We start from the raw sequence: 22293 nt of genomic DNA on the forward strand, positions 1-22293 counted from the left end.
CGTGGACAGAAGTGGGATTCTTTGGTATCTGTGGTGCTTCCAGCTGCTTTATGAACATGCAAATAAATAGGGAGTTTAACGTATTTAAGTATAAACATTTTAAATCCTATTGTTGTTGTAAATGTAAAACTTTATTTTTTGTAGTGATGATATTTAACACAGACATGTATATAAAGATTTTGTGACTTCTGTACAAGGCATTTGCTTAAGCATATAAGCAGTGAATGACCATTAACACATTATTTACATTATGTTGTGAAGTATTGAATATCATGAAAATATGTAACAGCATCACTCGACCTGAGTGTAAAAATATAATCATTGAAAATACTAAAGTCGCAGCCTTTTACCTTGTATATGTGATGTCATTATAAATATGTAGTTTTGTTTTTGCTTCTTTTACAAAACCATAAAAATTCTTGTGCCAAATGAGAATGACAATGCAAATTAAGACCGGTGCAGTTCCTGGAATCCAAAAAGAAAAGTACAAGAAAAAAAACGGTTCGCTTTAGAGAAGAATTACACAGAAAAACTCCAGAGAGGTTTACTCAACCATGTGCCATCTCACTTTAACATAGAATGGTATGATTTTAGGATTCCAGAAAAGTACAAATGGGAGCTTTCCCCCATCAGTAACACACCAGCCACTGAATAAAAGTGAAACGGCAAAGTGTAAGCGAGTGTGACGCTGGCAAGTTCATCACGATTAACAATGGCTTTATCTGTAAATAGCTGCATTATCTGGATTGTCCCCCATTTTGAGATGCTGATTACAAAAATATCTTACAACAGAAGACTGGAAAGTCCCAAACCTTTGGGAGTTGTATATATATACTTTCAATCTATTGCATACATAATTGCATACATATTGATTTGTCATTTGTCCATTATCACTGCTGCTTGCAATTCTCTTTCTGTTTAATATTTTCCTTCTTGTCCTTGGGCTTTGCTCGTCCTAGTTTTTCATTTTGTCGTTTTGTGGGTGGCACAAATGTAGGTTGTTCTTCAGCTGGGTTCGATGAATCTACTTGTTGGGGACCTTGATTTTGAAAGGCAACAATGCAAACGGTTTTTTTTTTATATCCAATTATCATAGATGACATGCAAAACAATGCCACTTTAAAAGTACCCACCATTAATTCTCAGTCCTGCATCAGCCATCTCCTGTCTTTGAAAGGTTGGGTCCAGTTCTTCTGCAATGTTCCTCACAGATTGCGGTTGTCTGTGGAAACATCAGATATTAATATAATGGAACTGAAATTCTGCAAAATTATACAGGAAACCAAGCACGACTAGGAAGAAATTGTGACGTACGTTGCCATTGAAACAGGGCTAGACAGTTGATGGTCTGTGTTGAAGTCATCAACTGGCGACTGAAGTCCATCTGAACCCATTCTCTCTCTCTGCAACTAAAACAGCAAAACTCATATAAATTAATTTATATATTAGAACTATCACAAGCAAAGGCTGTTTCATGCCGGTTTTCTACAAATAACAATTTTTGAAACGTTGTAAAGTTAATACTGTATGCAGAATGCAGGCAAAAAAAATTTACTGATAAGAAAAATTATAGTTATAAATAAAGGGCATGTTTTATCACATATCATGCCAATTTTTTCAAGATTTGGATGTGCCCAGAATGTGTCTGTGAAGTTTTAGCTTAAGATACCCCACCGATCATTTGGTGAGGACAAAAAGTGCTGTTTTCGTGCGTGTACCTTTAAATGCAAATGAGCTACAGCTCCTCACTACCTTACCAAAAGAGACTTCAGTGAGTGTTTTAGTTCAAATAAATCTTATTCCTGTGAATACAGTCTGAGACAATAATATATTTAGCCGCATTAGTGCTACAAAGTGCAAACAAACACATTTAGAAAAGCTTTTGGGTAAAATTAACCAGTCAGCCAGAGGTTGTGGGCGGGACTTTGTTTGTGTGACATCACATTAACAAGAAAATAAAAAAACCATGTCTAAAGAGACTGCTTTGGTTTTATGGTGATTTAATAAAGGAGAGGGTGGATTTATTTCATTGTAGGATGGATGTGTTCACATACTGCCAAAATACACATTGTAAAATTGGATTTTGCACAATATGTGCCCTTTAACACACTCATCCAAAAATACCCACCAGCTGTTGCAATTTGGTGTTTGTTTACATTGTTGGGTTAAAAGGTAACTATTTCCAAAGGTTACATTCGGCAATTCCAATGAATCACGACTCACGAGACTAATTCACGTGAGTATAAACAAAAATATGTTTAACCAGTTTAACAGCACATGCAAGAACAATCCACTAAATTCCCAGGAATTCAATAAAAATTCATAAGGGGAAACTTTTAGGTAATTCAAGAAAAAAACACGATTCATATCACCCTACATGTCTGTCTGTAACATACTGTACCTCTCTTCTGTCATACTCGGTCACCATATTTCTATATCCTCTCCCAGGTCCGACAGGATCCAGCTCTGCAGACCTCCGTTTAGCTTTAATCTCTTGTTTTTGAATGAACCGTGCAATTTCCTGAGCAACAAACATTGACCAAAAGTTACAAGAATATAATCCTCTTAAAATGCATCTTTTAAGCTCTGCTAACCTCATCTTGAGCAACCTGTGCCAGTCTGAAGTCTCTAGGACAGGTCTGTCTAGGAGATGACCCCTGCTGAATCAGACGAAGATAAAAATGACTCAAAGTGTACATTAAGACATAACAAATGTGAGTGATTGGCTCATCGCAGGTCATGACAGAGCATGTGCGCTAAAGCTGTAAAGTATGACAGTGTGTGGTAAAAGACAATATAAACAGACAGTGTTCATGGAAAAGTCATTTAATAACAGTATTTACTGTGATATGTCATTACAGTCACACCTAAAGCATTACTAAGACAAACTGGAAAACCCCATTTTCCAGACACAAACCTCCTCAGCCAATTTCACCTCCTCCTCCTGAAGTCTCCGAGCCAGTTCCTCATCAAGGAGCACTTGCTCCAGTTCTCCCAGGTCAAGAGCTGCCATCCCACTCCTCCCAGCAACAGGTCCTGTAGGCCAAAATCACAGCCAGCCAAGATTAGAGCAAGACCTGATGCATGCTTTTACAGAACACCACAAGCTTCAAAACAATTTAAAAGTCAATTTAATATAACACAGGAAAGACCTGGACACCTTCATAGTCTCAAGAATAACAGACCCCAACAGAAACGCAGGATAAGAGAAAAGCCAGGAGGTAATACATCAAACAAAATCCATAAGTTAAGAAGACCCCAGAAGATGATGCATCGAGATATTGAAAGCACATTAAAGGAAAACACCACAGTTTTTTAATATTTTACTATATTCTTACCTCAACTTAGACAAATGAATACATACCTATCTTTCCTCAATGCGTGCACTTAATCTTTGTACAGCATGTTGTGAATGTGTTAGCATTTAGCCTAGCCCCATTCATTCCTTAGGATCCAAACAGGGATGAATTTAGAAGCCACCGAACACTTCCATGTTTTCCCTATTTAAAGACTGTTACATGAATAGTTACACGTGGCACAAAATAAAACTTGTTTGAAGCCATAGGAATGAATGGGCCTAGGCTCAATGCCAACACATTCAAGAAGTGCATTGAAAAAAGATAGGTATGCATTAATTCATCTAAGTTGAGGTAAGAACATAAAAAAACCACCACCCCACCGTTTTTCAATATTTTGCTAAGTCACAGGGTTGCCGCAGGAGGAGACATACAGAAACAGCTGAAAATAAAGAATATGATTTAGTCTAACTGCAGGAGACTAAGTAAATCACACAAAAAAGGTTTTCAAACCCAAGATGTACAGGGGAGGCACGCAGAGCTCATGTTTATTGATTGAAGATGATTTGAAAGCAACGAGCAGAGGGGTTTGGAGGCTCAGCGGCAGGTCTGAGCTCAGAAACGGGTTACCTGCTCTGGGGGAGCGAGTGCTGTGTGATGGATGTCTCTGCATCCTTCTCATCTCCCTCTCCAACTCCTCGTCTGAGCTCGATCTTTCTTCCTCAAACCTCCACAAGTGTTCACTTTGGGATCGCCTGGCTCTGTGTTGTCTAGGGTAATGCGTATCAATAATCCTTTCCTCTGTTAATGGGCCACATCTCTGACGCTGGTTTCTGGCCGCTTCCCATCTCCCCGCCTCCCTTAAAGGGTCTGGACGTCTCTCTTCCATCTCCATCAAGTGTGTATTACATGAAGGTCTTACCCTACTAACCAAGTTCAAATCATTTTGGTTGGAAGTTCTCCTTTCTCCACGCACAGACGTCCGTTTGCTCAGCCTGACATCACCTTGGTAACTACGTCGCATTGAAACGTTACGGCGAAAACCCTGAGTTGGAATTTGGTCCCCTAAACTTTCTCTAGGTTGAGCATGATTGCCCCTTAACACCCCAGGTGAAAGTATACCCACATCGCCCCTCTCCCTAGCATCATGACCATTTTCATTTGAACTATATCCGTTGCCATGGTAACTGTTCGTACGTCTTCTCTCGTCCTGGAAACGGACGTGTCTTTCACCGCCCCTAAAACTCTCCACACGACTGAAACCGTCTCCGTGCCACGTTCGGCTGTGATCTTCTCGTACGCTACTGTGGCGACTGAGCCTAGTACCGCGGTTACTCCTCTGCTTCTGTTTTAGCATTTTCTCAAGTCTGTAAATAGGTTCAAAGAGTTCATCCTCAGAGCTGTGGCTCAGATAGCCTTGCTCGTTCAAATCGGTCTTTATGACTTTGATCACGTCTCCCCATCCACCTGACAGGTGAGAAGTCCTGCTTCTTTGGCTGACAGTGCTGTCGCTTTGACTTGTTGTGCTGCTGTTGTCTTGATCTAAATGAGTTCTGCCCATTATTCTCTGCCCTACGGTTGATCTGCTATCTTGGTATGCTTGACTACTATTGGGTACAACTGTAGGCCTTCTGTGGTCAATCAAGTCCTCCTCGGAGTCTGAATAAGGGGGCGAGAGGGAGCGCTGCCACCTTCTGGTTGGAGAGCGGTTGTAGTGTCGATCGACAGATGGGTGAACAGACCGAGGTGAGTAAGGTGGAAGACTTGTAGTCTCTTTAGTAAAGCCAACCATGCAAACACAAAGCAGGGGATTTGGGGACTGGTTAGAGATACTGTATGGAGGGTGCCAAGTAAAACACATGTAAGAATGACCAAAACTATTTGACGTCATGCAAAGAGTTGAACTAAAGTTTATAGAGCTAAGGGTGCGGTTAGTATGTTAAAGGTTAGGTGCTGTTGGATAATAAAATGCAGTGGCATTGACAGAGTTATTTTTTTACAAAACAAAAAGGAGCTTGCTGATATGAATGAGGCCAATAAACTCAAATAAAAGCCTGCCATTCGTTTCTTCTTTTACTAGCAAAGCCCTTGCAAAATCTACCGAATTACCGTAAAAGTGTAATAAGCATGTTTTATAGGTGTATTTATTAACATTGCAAAACCATGGTTACACTAGCAAAACCAAGATCTATTTGTGGTAGCCATGGTTTAAAGGCGGAGTCCACGATGTTTGAAAAACGCGTTGGAAAAGGAGACGGGCCGACTACCAAAACACACTTATAGCCAATCAAATCAAATCAAATGCCGGGTTGCGTATGTGTGGGGCGGGTCTATCAACAGAAGGTCCAGATTCTATTGGGGTAGGGGCGTGTTTGTTTAGGTGATTTCAAATATCAACATTGGCTTTCAAACATCATGGACTCCGCCCTTAACTCTAAAAAAGTTGGTTCAACATTAAAAAGTAAGTTACCTGGTTTCCTTAAATTTTTAGTTAACTACCGGTAATATTAACTAAGTTATAAAGCGGTAACTTTCTTTTTTACAGTGCATAGTTAATTTTTGTAAGGGAGAACAGCCTGGTACAAAATAGGATAAAACATTATCTAATATATATCTTCTATAGAATCAGCAATGTCTGTCTCTCTCTCAAAGGTTTTTTTCTTCCTAGGACTTTTTCCTCCTAAATAAAAAAGCTGGGAGTTTTTTTCTCCTAGGAGTTTTTTTCAACCCCTAGGGAGTCAGCTGACATTGGCTTAACTTAGCACCCTCTTCAATACATCACATTATTACTACGCTCACTAGCACGGTTTAATCTTAGCTGCTGTACTCTGCTTCTTATGTTGTCCACCGACTTTTTTTGTGTTTTCTCCTGCTTTTATTAATGTAAAGCTGATTTGAAACAATTAAACAATTGTGAAAAGCGCTATATAAATAAAATGTAATTAAATTAAGTATATACTATTTGCAATTTTTTCTACTTCCTGACTGATGTTTTTCATATTGCACAATATGACGTAAGGGTAAAACAGACTACTAGAATCTCCAAAAACAGGAACATTGTGTTGCAAACAGTTCAGGCACAAAATATGTATCCCTAGAAACTTTCAGAAACAAACATGAGCGAATGGAAATGTCTTTGGCAGTCTTAACTCTAGATAATGTCATGTCTTTTTGGTTATTAATATCATATTGCTTCACAGATGAATTGAAAAATCACCAGTAAAGGCAACAAACTATTTCTACAGAGAACATTACACTTCAAAATCACAAGACACTTCAACCTTACCATGTTAATAACATCAGGTCAGATGTTTGCATGTGAAGAAATCACTTGACATGAAGTCAATTTCACTGGTCACAATATTATGACTGTCTACAGTGTTATACGAATTTCCAAAACACAATTACACAATTGAGTTATGCTTTTGTGAGTTAACACACCAAATTTGGCACAAAAGGCAGCATTCTTGTTAAACTACAACTCCTAAACTTTGCTCAGTATCTGAATAATAATGTGTAATAAATAAAGAAATACTACAAATGCTCTCTAGGCAAGTTGACTAACAATGATAGGCTAACAAAGACAGGCCACCTGAACTTTACTTGAAGATGTAAACAACAAGGTTACACAGGGCTCAAAAAATTCCAAGCCAATTACAATGACATCATCTCATAAAATGGCAAGAGAGAAAAGATGCTTGTATTTTACCTCGACCATCTCTATTATGGTAACTGCCTCTGTTTCTTACACGAAGCTCCTCCTCTTCCTGTATCCTTTTTGCTATTTCCTGTATTTAAAAAAAACATACAAGATGAATATTTAGACATCAAACTGCTCACATTAAGGAAGGAGGGGTTGTTTAAAGAGCACCTGTTGTCCGATTCAAGATTTTACATTTCCTTTGGTGTGTAAGTGTGTGTTAGTACATGTTAACGATATGCAAAAATGACGCAAATTATCGCCTCGAACGTAAATCTCTTTTTTGGCCTACAACAAACACACAGATTGTAGGCAACAATTTACTTTAAATCTTTTAAACATGGTAAGGAGCGACACATTTCCTGCTGACGTCAGAGGTATTCATACCAATCACAACGTACAGATTAGCTGGCCAATTAGAGACACAGAGCTTTTCAAATCTGTGCGTTTCAGAAAGAGAGTAAAATCTGGAGCGACAAAAATGTACCGTATGTGAAAAATAATTTGTTTTTTAACCATAAACCAGGCAAACACATTGCATTACACCAAATAACGTTGGGTTTTTAGCAATGAAATAGGTGCTCTTTAAATGTCATGATTAATTTCTTAAAAAAAAAAAACATTGACCTAAAACATACGTTACTACTACACATAAAGAGATATGAAAATGAAAATTCTGTCATCATTTACACATCCTCAAGTTGTTACTAACCCGCATACATTTCTTTGTTCTGCTGAACACTAAGAAAGATATTTTGAGCAATGTATTTTTCTTTCCTACTATGAAAGTCAATGGTGCTTCTGTTTACTGCTCGATTACAAATATCTTCATTTGTGTTCAGAAGAACAAAAAAGTTGAAGGAGAGTAATCAATGACAAAATTTTCATTTTTGGGTTGAACTATAAACCTTTAAAGTTTTAAAACTACTACACTGGTTAGTTAGAGAAAAGTTCATTATCAGTTACTCAGTTTCTCACATCTGGGTGTTTAAGGTGACACTTAAAATATAGACGCACTTATGAGGTTAATCTCGCGTAGACAGTCCCACGCATCAGCGGGGGGAATTTCCATGCTTACGTCACATAAGACCTCAAGACATGCTTGATCTTACATCAAAAAGCCCACCTTGCAGATTTTTTTTAAACAGCTACATGTACTGCTTGCAAGAAGGTGGGCAAACAAAGGGCACAATTTATAACATAACTGACCACAATGACAACCGACTTTCCACTGACTATGTATTTTAGAAACGTACCTACGTATTCCTCTACAGCTATCCATTTGCTACTGAACCCTACTGATGACTGTACAAAAATGAACCTCAACTTTAACCGTTATGCAGGATGTGAACAGTCTAAACATTTATTTTTTTCCCCAGGCCAACATCTCTGAACTACAAACAGTTTATAAATACTCAAACACACATTTCAGGTTCAAACTATGACTGCTGTATAACCAGAACTTGAATTAAATTGCAAGAAATAGCAAGGTCAATAATATTTTACTACAGTGTTTAAAACTGTATTTCTTTTGTGTTATAAAAGACCGGCCTGATAGATCTTGCACTAAACAGCCATAAACGTGACTGACACAAAAGAGCAGCAAGTGTGAAATGACAAGATTGAGAAAAAGTACAGCCCATGACCAGAAGATGGTAGCGTTCTGCCTAGATGATACTACAAATGAACCGTTTAAAAATAAAACAAAATGCAGACTTCATAAGCTAGGCTGATCAGTTTATACTTGGATTAAAGGACTGTCTGGACAAATGTTTATTATCCAACAGCTGGTCAAGTTTCCTGTTGTCTTGCTCAAAAATGCTGAACTCTGTGTATAGATAGAGCAAGCATGCAAATCTCAACAGAAAGACTGACTCTGTGTCTGTCTGTTAACACAAGACCTGCTGTTAAGTTGACCTTTTTTAGTTCATAGCACTGACAACAGAACAAAATGAATAAAAATATACCTTAAGGTCCAAATTTAACAGAGAATGCAATTTTTTAATACGTAATATTTGCACATAATTATTGAAAAATTAATCCGGAACTTGCTTTGTCTGTGTTTAAAGCGATTGGCTGTTCTGTGCTGACATCACTCTCTCATGTGCACACGCTCGCGGATTAATCATAAGTTTAAGATCAAAGCCAGAGCTGACAGAAAAAGTTAATAAGGTACCAACAAAGCCTGATCGTACTTGTTTGGTTTTGTCAAGTCGAAACTAATCCTGTACCCCTGAGTTTGTTCAACCATCTTCATGGTACAGGCCTCTGAGGTTAAGAGTCATGTACAAATGATCAAGGCTTATGCCGATGCTTAAAGGATTAGTCCATTTTCTTAAAAGAAAAATCCAGATAATTTACTCACCACCATGTCATCAAAAATGTTGATGTCTTTCTTTGTTCAGTCGAGAAGAAATTATGTTTTTTGAGGAAAACATTGCAGGATTTTTCTAATTTTAATGGACTTTAATAGAGCCCAACATTTAATACTTAACTCAACACTTTTTTTCAACGGAGTTTCAAAGGACTCTAAACAATCCCAAACGAGGCATAAGGGTCTTATCAAGCGAAACAATTGTAATTTTTGACAAGAAAAATAAAAAATATGTACTTTTAAACCACAATTTTTCGTCTAGGTCCGGTCCAGCGCGACCTAACGTAAATGCGTAGTGACGTTAGGGAGGTCACGTGTTACATATATAAAACGCACATTTGCCGACCATTGTAAACAATAAACTGACACAAAGACATTAATTAGTATCAGTTGACATACAACAACGTCGGAACGGTCCTCCTTCTCTTTCTCCTTTTTTCACATGTAAACACTGGGGCGGAGTTTCGCGTTCGTCTTCTGTGACCTCTTGACGTGATGACGTATTGCGTCGGGTCACGCTAGCGCATCACGACCGGATCTAGACGAGAAGTTGTGCTTTAGGAGTGTATATGTGTTATTTTTATTGTCAAAAATGACAATCGTTTTGCTAGATAAGACCCTTATGCCTCATTTGGGATTGTTTATAGTCCTTTGAAACTCTGTTGAAAAAAACTGTTAAGTGTTGAGTTGAGTGTTTAATGTTGGGCTCTATTAAAGTCCATTGGAGTTGGGGAAATCCTGCAATGTTTTCCTCAAAAAACATAATTTCTTCTCGACTGAACAAAGAAAGACATCAACATTTTGGATGACATGGTGATGAGTAAATTATCTGGATTTTTCTTTTTAGAAAATGGACTAATCCTTTAACTACTTCATCTTGCCAAAAACAAAACTGCTCTAAAGGAATATTCCACTTTCTTAACAAAAATCCTGATCATTTACTCACCCCCATGTCATCAAAAATGTTGATGTCTTTCTTTGTTAAGTCAAGAAGAAATTAAGTTTTTGAGAAAAACATTCCATGATTTTTCTAAATTTAATAGACTTTACTGGACCTCAACAGATTAAATGCAACTTAAAGGGGACATTTTAGCTCAAATTACCATACTGATAATTCATTATAGCATGTTAAAATGTCCTGTTTTGGGTGTTTCCTTTTAAATGCAAATGAGCTGATAAAATGCAAACACTGATCACAATGATGGCGGTTTGTTGAAATTGAAACTTTTGCAGATTTGTAACAACATAAAGGTGAGTAATTGATGACAGAATTTACATTTTTGGGTGAACTTTATACCTTTAAAGCTATAAAACGATTACTCTGGTTAGTTAAGGAAAAGTTCATTATCAGTTACTCAGTTTACATATGTGAAATTCTAGCTCAAATACCATATAGATAATTTATTATAGCATGTTAAAATGTCCTGTTTTGGGTGTTTCCTTTTAAATGAGCTGATGAAATGCAAACACTGATCACAATGATGGTGGTTTGTTGAAATTAAAACTCAGTTGTGCTGTCAATTATTTTCTCTTTCTTTCTTTGCACTAAAGGGCAGTGCCATGGTTGGATAGTGTAGATTAACGGGCTGTATTAATATACTGGATTCCAGTTAGGTTTCGTGTTGATTTTAAAATCCTCATGCTCACCTACAAGGCCTTGAATGGTTCTTGAAAAGTTTATCTGTCTGTCTGTCTTAAAACTTATTTTTTTAGGCTAGCACATATAACTGATTTCTTTCCCTTTGTATGCATCTTTTTTATATGTTCTTAAATTTGATTCAATGTATGTGTACTTCGTAATGTATTTTTTATGTTTCTGTAAAGCGCTTTGAGATGCAACTTTAAAGGCGCTATATAAAATAAAGTTTATTATTATTATTATTAAATGGAGTTCCCCTTTCTGACATCACAAGGGGAGCTAAATTTTGAAGACCTATTTTTTCACATGCATGCAGTAAATGGTTTACCGAAACAAAGTTACTGGGTTGATCTTTTTCACATTTTATAGGTTGCTAGAAGGACTGGGGACCCAATTATAGCACTTAAAAAAGTCAGATTTTCATGGTATTTCCCCTTTAAAATTGCAGTTTCAACATAGCTTCAAAGGGCTCTAAATGATTCAAACGAGGCACAAAAAATTTTTGGCAAAAAAATATAAAATATGCCAGCGCGACCTTATGTAATGCACAAGCATGTTGAAAGGTCACGCATGACGTATGCATAACTACCGCCCCAATGTTTACAAGTGTGGAGAAAGAGGACCGTTCTGACGTTGTTGAATTTGTAATGATACTAATTAATAAGTACGTTTACATGCACAGAATAAGCGGATAACTGTTTTCATGCGTTTACATGCAAATCAATAAACCGGCTATGCAGACAACTGCGTTTACATGGGACTTGGAGATTTATCAGGTTTCTCGCAGGTAGTGACGTCATCGCCTATAGTACTATGCTAAGCTATATTGTTTGATCTCTTTTCGTGTCTCCAGAACCTGTAAATATAACATCAGTTTTATTTTTGCAGTTTCTCTGCCAACTGCTTTAGTAGAGCAGAGACTTTTATGCGTTACATTGCGCTTACTTCCGTGTCTGACATTTATCTTTTACACGCGGTGACATGCCACATGTACAAAACCGTGAGAAATGCGGTTAAGGTGTTTACATGCCACGCGAAATCGGGATAATGAGCAAAAAACTACCTGTGCCGATCGGTTTTTGCTTACACCGTTTATGGGCTTTCCTCGATTAAATAAAACCGGTTTACGCATTTACATGACCCCACGTGTTATTAGGTTATTAAGCATAATCGGCGTAAGACTGTGCATGTAAACGCACTCAATGTCTTTGTGTCAGTTTATTGTTTAAAATGGTCTGCAAATGTGCATTTTACATTTGTGCCGCGTGCCCTATCGACATGCTTATGCATTATGTAAGGTCATGCTGGTGCGTCACACGGCTGGTGCAAGATGAGAAGTTGTGGTTTAAAAGTTTTATTTTATTTTTTTGCCGAAAATGACAATTGTTTTGCCGGAAAAGACCCTTATGCCTCGTTTGGGATCTTTTAGAGCCTTGTGAAACTGCCAATTTTTAACTGTTGGGGTCTAATATAGTCAATAAATAAACAAATTGAGAAAAATACTGGAATATGAGAAAAATACTGGAATATTTTCCCCCCAAAATTTTATTTCCTCTCAACTGAACAAAGAAATATATCAATATTTTGAATGTCATGGGGGTGAATAAATTATCAAGATTTTTCTTTTTAAGAAAGTGGAATATTCCTTTAACATTTAAAGGACGCTCAACAGAAAAACTGCAACTCATCTTAATTGTTATGGTTAAATAAAACAAAAAGATCTGAGCATACTCAGCTGTTCTGGCTGTGACTCACACAACATGTAGACTCATGTCTCCTTGTATCTCTCGCTGAAGGGGGATTATTCATGCTGTGCTGGTTTTAAATGGACCTGGATTAGATTACTGCGCAGTATGAGTGGCTGATCATCACATCAATGCTCAGTCTTGTGTGGTCTCCGCCAGCACTTTCACTTAAATGGCAGACAGCACGACAGGTGACTAACTGAATGAATTAGACCATGGGCGATCCCAGCTGACTCATTAACTACTGATTCATATATAATTTCTCAGACAAAGCAGTTCAGAAGTTTAAATGAAAAGCAGAGTAATGTTTACAGTGGCTTAAACGAGTTACTCACCTCGTCTTCCACCTCCCTCCTCCGGGCCTCCTCCGCACGCCGCCGAATCTCTTCCTGAATCATTCGTGCATATTCCGAATCACGTTCCTCCCTAAGAGTTTGAAATAAAGTTGTTACTAAAACACTTTAATCTGGTTAAACATTTCTTTTTCTTTGAATGTAGGAAAGAAACTGTCACAATATTGAACACAGGTGGACTTTGAAAAGGTTATCATCAGTCATTGAGAATACAGAATACTGTAACTATTCAAGTTTAGACAGTGACATGTTTTATGTTGATGTGATAAGATCCTTAACTCTTTCCCCACCATTCAATTAAAAGAAAACTCTTCCCTGCCAATTACGACTATTTCCGCAAAAACTTCAAATCTTACAGTTGTCGTGTGGCCTGCTGCTGAAGCAAGAGAGCTGTGTGTTTCTCTTCATCTTGGAGACTCTTGGCTACACGGATGTCTTTCTGAACCAGTTGGTTCCTCTGTATATTAGAGGTGTAGTGCTGCTCAACTATGGGAGACATAAAATGACAAAACAGCATGTTTAGGATGTTTAAGTCATGTTTGCAAAATTTTAAAGCACTCATTAACATGGCTTAAGTGTGGTGGATAAAATGAGAGAATTGTACTTACTCTCCTGTTCCTGCAGGTTATGTGCTAAAGCTCCATCTTCCAAAACAGCAAAACACTGGCAAACTGTGAGTAAAAAAGACAACAAGCAAATAAAGATTTACAACAATTTTTGGGAATTGTTTAAAAGATTCTGAGCTTTTACAAGTGGTCTCTATATTTTAACTTTATTTTTATGGTTTCTGCAGTGTTTGAACCATAAGCTCAAGATTTAAGGCTGTAATTGCAGACAGACTTCACATCTGTGGAAAAATGACAGACGTTCAGACTGCCTTTAAAACTACATTACTATTTCATGTGGTAACTGTACTTAATTTAATAAAATGAAATATAAAGCTTTGTAGTAAAACTGTTTAGAAATCATTTGATACATTATTTTCATGCATCAAAACAAATTTTATCCTATGAGAACTGAACTCCTAGTACTCATTTTAACCACAAGTCACTCTTGATCCAAGCCATAATAACAGACAACAAAAACTGAACCTAAAAATTAAAAAACAAAATAACTTTTTAAATCCTGTGTTCAAGTACTGGATAACCAGACGAAACTCTCAACTGCTTTAGGAAGATTTATAAAGGAATGATGCAGGCTCACTACATTTATCTATGTATACATAAACGCTACATTTATGGTGACTTAAGGGGATCGCACACCGGCCGCGCAGCTCGGCGCCGCGCAGCGCCGCGTCGCGCCTAGGAGAACTCGGAGGTATTGTAAACCGGAAGTGCACATTAAATAGCGCGAGCTTCGTCAGATAACGTCTATTTCAAAATGTAAAATATACATTAGAAGCCAATGTTAGTTCTAAATGATTTGGGACACATATGATGTTATGTAATGTTAAACTGTGGGAGTGGCGCTGTGTGGCGCGACAGGGATTTGAACAACTTCCTGAGTCACAGCTGGGCGGCGCGGACAGGCGCCACCTGGCGGCGCCGGTGATCGTACACTCATAGAAAACAATGTGTTACATTTTTTTAGAACGGCGCGGCGCGGCGCTGAGCTGCGCGGCCGGTGTGCGATCCCCTTTAGAGTGCACTGAATCTAAACAGTATCAGTATGTGTTCACTGGGAGTCAAACCCAGGACCTTTGCACTGCTAATTTAGTGATCACTTATTAAGCTAATGGATCACTAGGGGTGTGCAAAGACACATCGTGTGATTCTGCTTGTTATGCTTCTCAATGAATTACAGTGAAATGCAGCTACATCCAAAAAGCCAGAGGGTGTTCTCGTGCCGAAAAGTAGTACAATTACACAGGAAGCTCCAGGAAATTGATAGCATATTTATATAGGTGTTTTTTTAAACATTTACAGGTATTTTCATGATAATAAAGAATATTTATAATGATTATATTTTTACCTTTCAAATGCATGTTATAAGTGACCCAAACTGTGATTTTGGATTTATAAAGGACACGCGATAGATTCATGTGACGATAGTTACATTATACGGAGCCCCTAGGGGGACATGGAGCAAAAATTAAATAAAGTTTAGTTTTTTATGTGACAGTAATTTCTTCAATTTTGAAAGTGACGTAATAACCAACATATGGTAACCCATACTTGGAATGTGGCCTCTATCACTGCAGCACCCAGGAAACAATGGGGACAGGTGCCTTGCTCAAGGCACCCAGTCGCGACCACTCGAACCAGCAACTCTCAGGTTACAAGCCCGACTCTCTTACCATTAGGGCACAACTGCGCTTTAAAACAGCTTAAATATAACTCTACACCCTTTTCTCATTTAGTGCATGCAGACCCATAAATATGCAAATTAATCCTTGCATCTACTCAATTGCACAGTTCGGATAATATACGAATATGCAAATTAGTCCTCACATCCACTCTTTCGCACCACGTCGGACCATAGATGTATGTAAATAGATGCTACATTCGACAGTTTCAGATATAACTGCTAAAATAGCCTAGGGTTGAAAATAGCCCAGCATTTTTAATGTTCTTACCAAACTTAGAGATACTTAAAGGGATAGTTCACTTTAAAATTCTGTCATCATTTACTCATCCTCATGTTGTTCTAATGATTGTAAACACACAGCAGATAGTGACATTGACTTCCATAGTAGGAAAAAATATTTTGGAAGTATCGTAATAAATGTAAATATTTTGATAAATGATGGTAAGCACAGAGTTGACAGTACCCATTAAATTCCATAATATGTTTTTATTCCTACTATGTAAGTCAGTGGTCACCATCAGCGGTGTGCTTACCATCCTTTCTCAAAATATCTTCCTTTGTGTTCACCAGAAAAAATTCATTCATACAGGTTTAGAACAACATGAGGAAAATTGTTAAACTTTGCATTGCTGTTGTTGTTATACCCTCAGCATCAAAACGTTAACAAACCTCTGCTAGCCGGCCCATTCACAAAGCCCATTTAGTCACCAAGCCCATTTAGTCAATTGCAACCTCGAATTTGGCCATTTAAAATACATCCAAAAGTTTTACAGACACAAAGTTTGTAATGGACACAACAGCTGGAGTCATAGGCTGGGCTTTATCACTGCTGCTGTGGTCAGGACAGAGAACATTAGATACTGACAGCAGTAAACCAAAGCTGCCCCCTTCAATGCAACCACAATATGACCCCCTGCTTTCCTTCAGGATGATCTGAGCAAATGTGCTGAAATATAGTAGCATGAAAATAATACCATACCGACTTCAGCATAACCTCTGACCTGCGCAGCTGGTGGAAATCTATCTATAGGCTCAGCAAACCTATAGCTCGCTGTGCAACCCAATCAACCGTCTGCTGGGGTGAACCTGCCGACCCCATAAAAAAGTAAGCGCAGCTTTAGAGAAGTAATCCTTATGTTGGCTTACTGTAAATGAACTGCAATAAACAAATCTGCCTGACCTCACCTGCTGAGCATAACCTATATCAGGTTGCACATCCACCTAACAATATCAACAAAAGCTTGACCAGAGATAATGGTTTCCAGACAAACCAGAAGCCCAGGACAGTGCAGTAAGAGCGACAGGTGGCTTTTATTTAGAGGGAAACGGTTCAGATAAGGAAAACAGAATGACGGTCCATGTCTTAGTACTCATAGGAACCTCCAATTCGTCTGTGAGACTCAGTAGCTGGTTTGTTTTGTCCAGCAGCCAAAAACCTCTTAGACTGGGGACAGAAAACAACAAGAACTCTAATATAAATAGAATCAGTTCAAAAATATTTAAAAATCCTAATGGGGCGTGAGTCTGTAAACGCTGAGCAAAGGGTGTGGCATAGAGAGAACAGTGCCGAACCACGTCCATGCCACATTGATTGCACACAATTGCAGATTTCTAGTGTGCCATGTTCATATGCACCCTTAACAACAAGTTACTCTATCATCCAATAAAAATAAAACATACATGTGCATCACATTAGCTCTGCGGATTAGACTCTAAGTATTTCAATCATCTTGTTTGCCCTTCCAAGTACAGATTGAAACTGATAAGACTGTACGCTAAAGTCTATGATTAGACAGTACTGATAACTTCTGGTCTTAAGTTAACAATCCATAACAACAGCAAGATGTTCTTGTCCTCATTTCTCCATCGTATAAATCAACTAAGTAGAGTCTTTGAAAAAATAAACACTCACAGATGCAGTCCTTTACATGTTGCTAGAACGATCCAGTTAAAAACTCCTTACCGGCTTGACCACCTGCTAACCTGCACGAAATACTATTACAACTAATCTGGGTGTACAGCCTGCGGGCCCGGTTCTGGCATTATCAGCAAGTGTCTTACTGGGTCACCGTGCCGATTGCTAGGAAAAGGGTGTTGACCTGAAGTCGTCTAACTAGTTTTACAGAAGCTGGCCCACAAAGGCATGCTCACATTTCAAAGACCGGGAGGCAGTATGCTAGGACGCATATATGAACACTTTGAAATCTACTGAAATGAAAATGGAGCCATCTCCAGTACAGCAGACAAAACAGGAAACACCAGATACGGACATAAAATATGTATGTGGTTGACTGACTATGAAGTTGAGACAGGAAGTGTCAATGCATCTTATAATTTAAGACAAAATTCAGAGTAACTAATTTAGTAACTGGGTCAGTGACAAGAACGGTTTGGCAAGATGGGAAATTTATTTTTTTTAAACTTGTTTTAAAAGCATCAGGTTTATTTCAATGCACAGTGTATTTATGTTTAATTTATGCAATAAAAATTACCATTTGCACCATTTTTATTAAAGTTAAGACTGAATGGACCTGAAAATGTCAAATGGTGTATCCGCCAATTGCGCCAAAGAATGAGAAATATTAAATATTTTATCCACTTTGATGGCATAAAAAATCATTTTAAAATATAATTTTATTAGTTATTTCTAAATGTAAATTTTAATGCGTAATACTGTCCTGACAATGACATATGCTGAAAACAGCTCTGTTTTCTAAATACAGTTTTACATCATTTGTCAAAGATTATGTAAAAAAATCACATAACACTAACCTAGATGATATTTTATTCCACTTTTTTTTTATAAATATTTTTATATTTTAATTTAAAAAAATATTAGTTACGCCAATTGACACAGACCGGTTACACCACATTTTCTGCAATTATCCCCCAAAATTCTTTCAAAAGACTCAAAAAAGAGAATGTATGCAAGTAATCTGCAAATTTATTTAGAATTTTTAACCCTTTTCGATTTAATTTATCCATACGGACACAAAATAATTTAAAGGGTCATAGCGTGAAAATTAGACTTTTTTCATGTTTAAGTGCTATAATTGGGTCCCCAGGGCTTCTATCAACCTAGAAAATGTGATAAAAGATCAACCCAGTCACTTAATTTGAGTAAGCCATTTTCTGCAAGCATGTGAAAAATTTGGTTGTTCAGATTTCGCCTGTTTTGTGAGGTAGGTAGCAAGGCAAATTACAATAATACCGCCCCCTTTATCTGCAATATCCAACCACAGCACTGCCATTTAGTGCAGAGAGAAAGCGGGAGAAAAGAAGGACTTGACAGTTGGGTTTTAATTACAACAAACCACCATTATTGTGATCAGTGTTTGCATTTCATCAGCTCATTTGCATTTTAAAAGACACACCAAAAACAGCACACTTTTGCAATTTGTGATTTTAAAGGTGCTCTAAGCGAATTCACACGTTTTAGACCATAAAACATTTTTTGTTACATACAGCAAACATCTCCTCACTATCCACTGATCAAACTGTAAAAAAACACGATCTCTGTAGACAGCCTAGGCTCAACAAACTGCAATAAAAACAAAGTGGCCAAACCTACCACCAGAAACGATAACAAAGTGTTCCAGCCAATAAACGACAAGAAGGATTTGGGGGTGGGGGTTGGGCGTGTTCATGAAAGCACGGAAGGGAGGGGGAGGAGTTAGCTACGCTCCATTTGTTTGAAAACAGTTCAAATATAAACAAAAAGTTCCGTCGCACAGATTCGTAGAGCGCCTTTAACTTGCTATAATAAATTATCTATATGGTATTTTGAGTTAAAACTTAACATACACACTCTGGGGACACCAAAGATTTATTTTACATCTTAAAAATATCTCATAATATGACCCCTTTAACGTCACGTCATTGACCCAACTATTTAAATATATGCAGAGCGGTTAGCGTAGCTTCCGACGATTTATATAAGTTTCAGACTGTACATGTTTGAAAGCTAAAGAAGAAAAGGGTCAGAGGTTAAAGGAAGAGAGGAAGGAGGCTGCTTTTTCTCAAGAGAACCGGAGGACAGAAATAACATTCCCAAAGCATGCCACACTACATAATGAGAACTACCAGAGCAAACATCAACGGGAACTGATAAGAGAAAAGACAAAGAGCAAACACAGATAAAGAGAGGGGGAGAGAGAAAAATCGAACAAAAGTATGAGATGTGTGTGCCAGTTATGATACAATCACAACTGAATGCAAACAATCTGAAGAAAGGAAATCACAGTTGCTCACTGATATGTAAAACATTAGTTAATTGGGTGTTACAGACGGAGTGGTGGTCTATCAGAGCTTTGTCCTTCTTCAGCCAATGCTTGTTTAAACTTTAAATGCACAATGACACACAATGAGAGCATTGTGTACAGCATAAGAACGGATGGGAAAGCATCACCGACATTTCCCCTTCAAAAGTATCACCAAATCAAGCCCTTTTACACGAGCAAACACTGGCGAAACAAACCAGAGAGTGGAAAAACGGCAGCAGTGATAAACGGACAACATTTTTCTTACTGACATGGAGTAATAAAGCAAACATCTGGAATGTTAATCAGATCTAAGACAACAGTAAAGCGAGGCATCTAAAATCTCCACATCAAAGCAGGAATCAACCTGTACACATACAGTGATCAGACAAAAGAAACTCTGCGTGTTCAATTCAGTAAATCTTCAGAGTCAGTGTATGAGCACAAATCTTTCAAAGCCAAATAATGCACACACAGAGTCAGTTGCATACCCGTGGGCAACATGTGCAGTGTGTGTAAATATAATATCATATCAGATAAGAGTCTTACCCTCCTGAACTCTGGGCAGGTTGGACTGATCCACCTCCAGCTCTGCCATCATTGATGCTCATGCCATGCAGATCTGAGAACAGTTATCATGAGAACCTGTTGTCATGAAAAACACATTCCAGTTAGTTTTAAACACATTCCAGTTTAGTTTCTCTCTCTAAACAGAAACACTTTCAAGACTTTCAAAAAACATGACAGACAAACTGTATGAAGCATTTCCATTACAAGTCCCCAAGATTTATACACAAAAATAAAAATTACAATAAAAGTTTCTCTTTATTTACAGACGTTAATTAAAACCAGGGTTCCCACACCTTAGTTAACTTCAAATTCAAGGACCTTTCAAGGACTTCCAGGTCCAATACCCTCAAATTCAAGGACTAAATGTAGGGACACATTTCAAGTGAGAGCAAGGTTACATCGTGATACCTTTTAAGAAACATTGTTCCCTTTTGAGGGAACCTGCGCTGCGACATTGTGGTGACACTTTGAGGACGCCTCCAGGGGTAAGTGCACCTGAATGTGTATATCAAATTCAACCAATGGTGAGGCTTAACGACAAAGACAGGGTGACGCGGGAGCCAAGAAGTATATCGCTATCTGAAATATTGCCAAAGTTGGCGTTACAGGGACGCAGAAAGTATAGCAAGGGAGAAACAGTGTCTCATTCCCTTGTCAGGGAACAATAGTTACATACGTAACCCGAGACGTTTTCATATGTCAAGCACAACTATGCAAAAAAGCAATTTGGTATGAATCAACATTCACATACAGAAGATATAAGAATTTAAAGTGAACAGTTTAGCACGTGTGCTTAAAAAGTCTAAACGTTTTATGATATTATCCTACACTGCACAGGGAATAATATGGATTTTTTTTCCAGAAAACTTCTTGCATAAAATAGATTCAAGCACTTTCAATGACCTGTATCTATGTATATTTTCAAAAACGTCCCAGGGCCTTGAATTTTTCCCCCAGAATCACAAACTTTCAAGGATCCTTGGGAACCCCGTAAAATGTAATGCATGCTTAAAACGTAAAATATTTGTATATCATTGTTATTGTATCATATTTACGATATGAATGATTTTTTCTGTTCATGTTGGTATGTATGTATTCTTCCATATAAAAATCCTTTACAAGTGATTATATATTAATATAAATACAAAACCACCTCTTAACCACGTGAAAATACTGTAGTATGCAGAATTAGCTTTAGTAAACTCCTATAGTTTTTAGCCTTACCTCAGTAAATATCCAAGTATGCTAGAGTATTTACTACATTTGATCAATTCACTCTCGTTAATATTACAGAATGCTGTAGTAAACTTTAACAAAGCGTGGCAATTACTATAAAATACTACATTGTGGTGATACAATTTACCACAGTGTACTATGGTAAATACTAAAGTATACTTCAGTATTTTTGAGTGGGGAGAATTAATTTGTTTTATATTTGTGAACTTCACAAAACAAATGCTACAGTTTAAATGTACCCACTTCAGATGTAAGCTTAAAACTAACTTACAAAGCATTTTTTTTAAATTGCAACGTGTGAAGACAAAATATACTGTATGACGAAGCGAGCATGCGACTGCTTTAACTGTTACTAATCCAGAACCAGACAAAAACCCAAACAAAGCGAAACGAAAACAACAACAAAACAAACCTGTGTTCAAATCAAAACAGCAGAAGTGAAAATGAATGAGTGTGGTAGATGTCTATCACTTCCTCACGTTTACCCCCTCAATGATTCATCATAACCCGCAAATAAAACGCGTCCCTTTAAAACAACGATTCACATAACAACAGTCTCTTACATGAACTGCGCTCTTCACTTTCACACAAATGCTCTGAAATAACGCTGAAACCCTACTTTGTTAAATGCGATGGCTAGTCATAAACGCAAGCTTGGATTTTAAAGTGTTTTAAAGGACTAAACTTGTAATTAACCAATTTCAAAGTTTCCAACACTAGGCGGACTGTTTTTGACAACGACACAAAAGGTGTGTTCGACTTCACGTGGCGTTGCGCAGACTAATGGGAGTATGGCATTACAGTATCGCGAGAA

The 22293-nt window shown here is 37.7% G+C and overlaps 1 protein-coding gene across 6 annotated transcripts; it reads right to left on the reverse strand.

The window, feature by feature from the left end:
• Positions 1-109: 109 nt before the first annotated feature.
• On the reverse strand, positions 110-22264 carry ccdc187 (coiled-coil domain containing 187). 6 transcript variants are annotated; one of them, XM_055188032.2, is made up of 13 exons: positions 22043-22264; positions 20223-20318; positions 13716-13778; positions 13464-13593; positions 13090-13180; positions 7006-7084; positions 3927-5069; positions 2918-3036; positions 2595-2660; positions 2402-2521; positions 1315-1409; positions 1134-1222; positions 110-1039 (listed from the first exon to the last, which is right to left on the reverse strand). In XM_055188032.2, exons 2-13 carry the CDS (start codon positions 20272-20274, stop codon positions 891-893), a joined length of 2196 nt encoding a protein of 731 aa, XP_055044007.2. In that variant the 5' UTR covers positions 20275-20318; positions 22043-22264; the 3' UTR covers positions 110-890. The 6 variants fall into 6 exon arrangements, with proteins under 6 accessions (XP_055044007.2, XP_055044009.2, XP_055044008.2 ...); XM_055188034.2 differs by having other exon boundaries at positions 2595-2657; positions 22043-22263; XM_055188033.2 differs by lacking the exon at positions 22043-22264 and adding an exon at positions 21892-22030.
• Positions 22265-22293: the final 29 nt, after the last annotated feature.

The sequence above is a fragment of the Misgurnus anguillicaudatus genome, chromosome 13, assembly GCF_027580225.2.
Source record: "Misgurnus anguillicaudatus chromosome 13, ASM2758022v2, whole genome shotgun sequence".
Classification (NCBI taxonomy): Eukaryota; Metazoa; Chordata; class Actinopteri; order Cypriniformes; family Cobitidae; genus Misgurnus; species Misgurnus anguillicaudatus.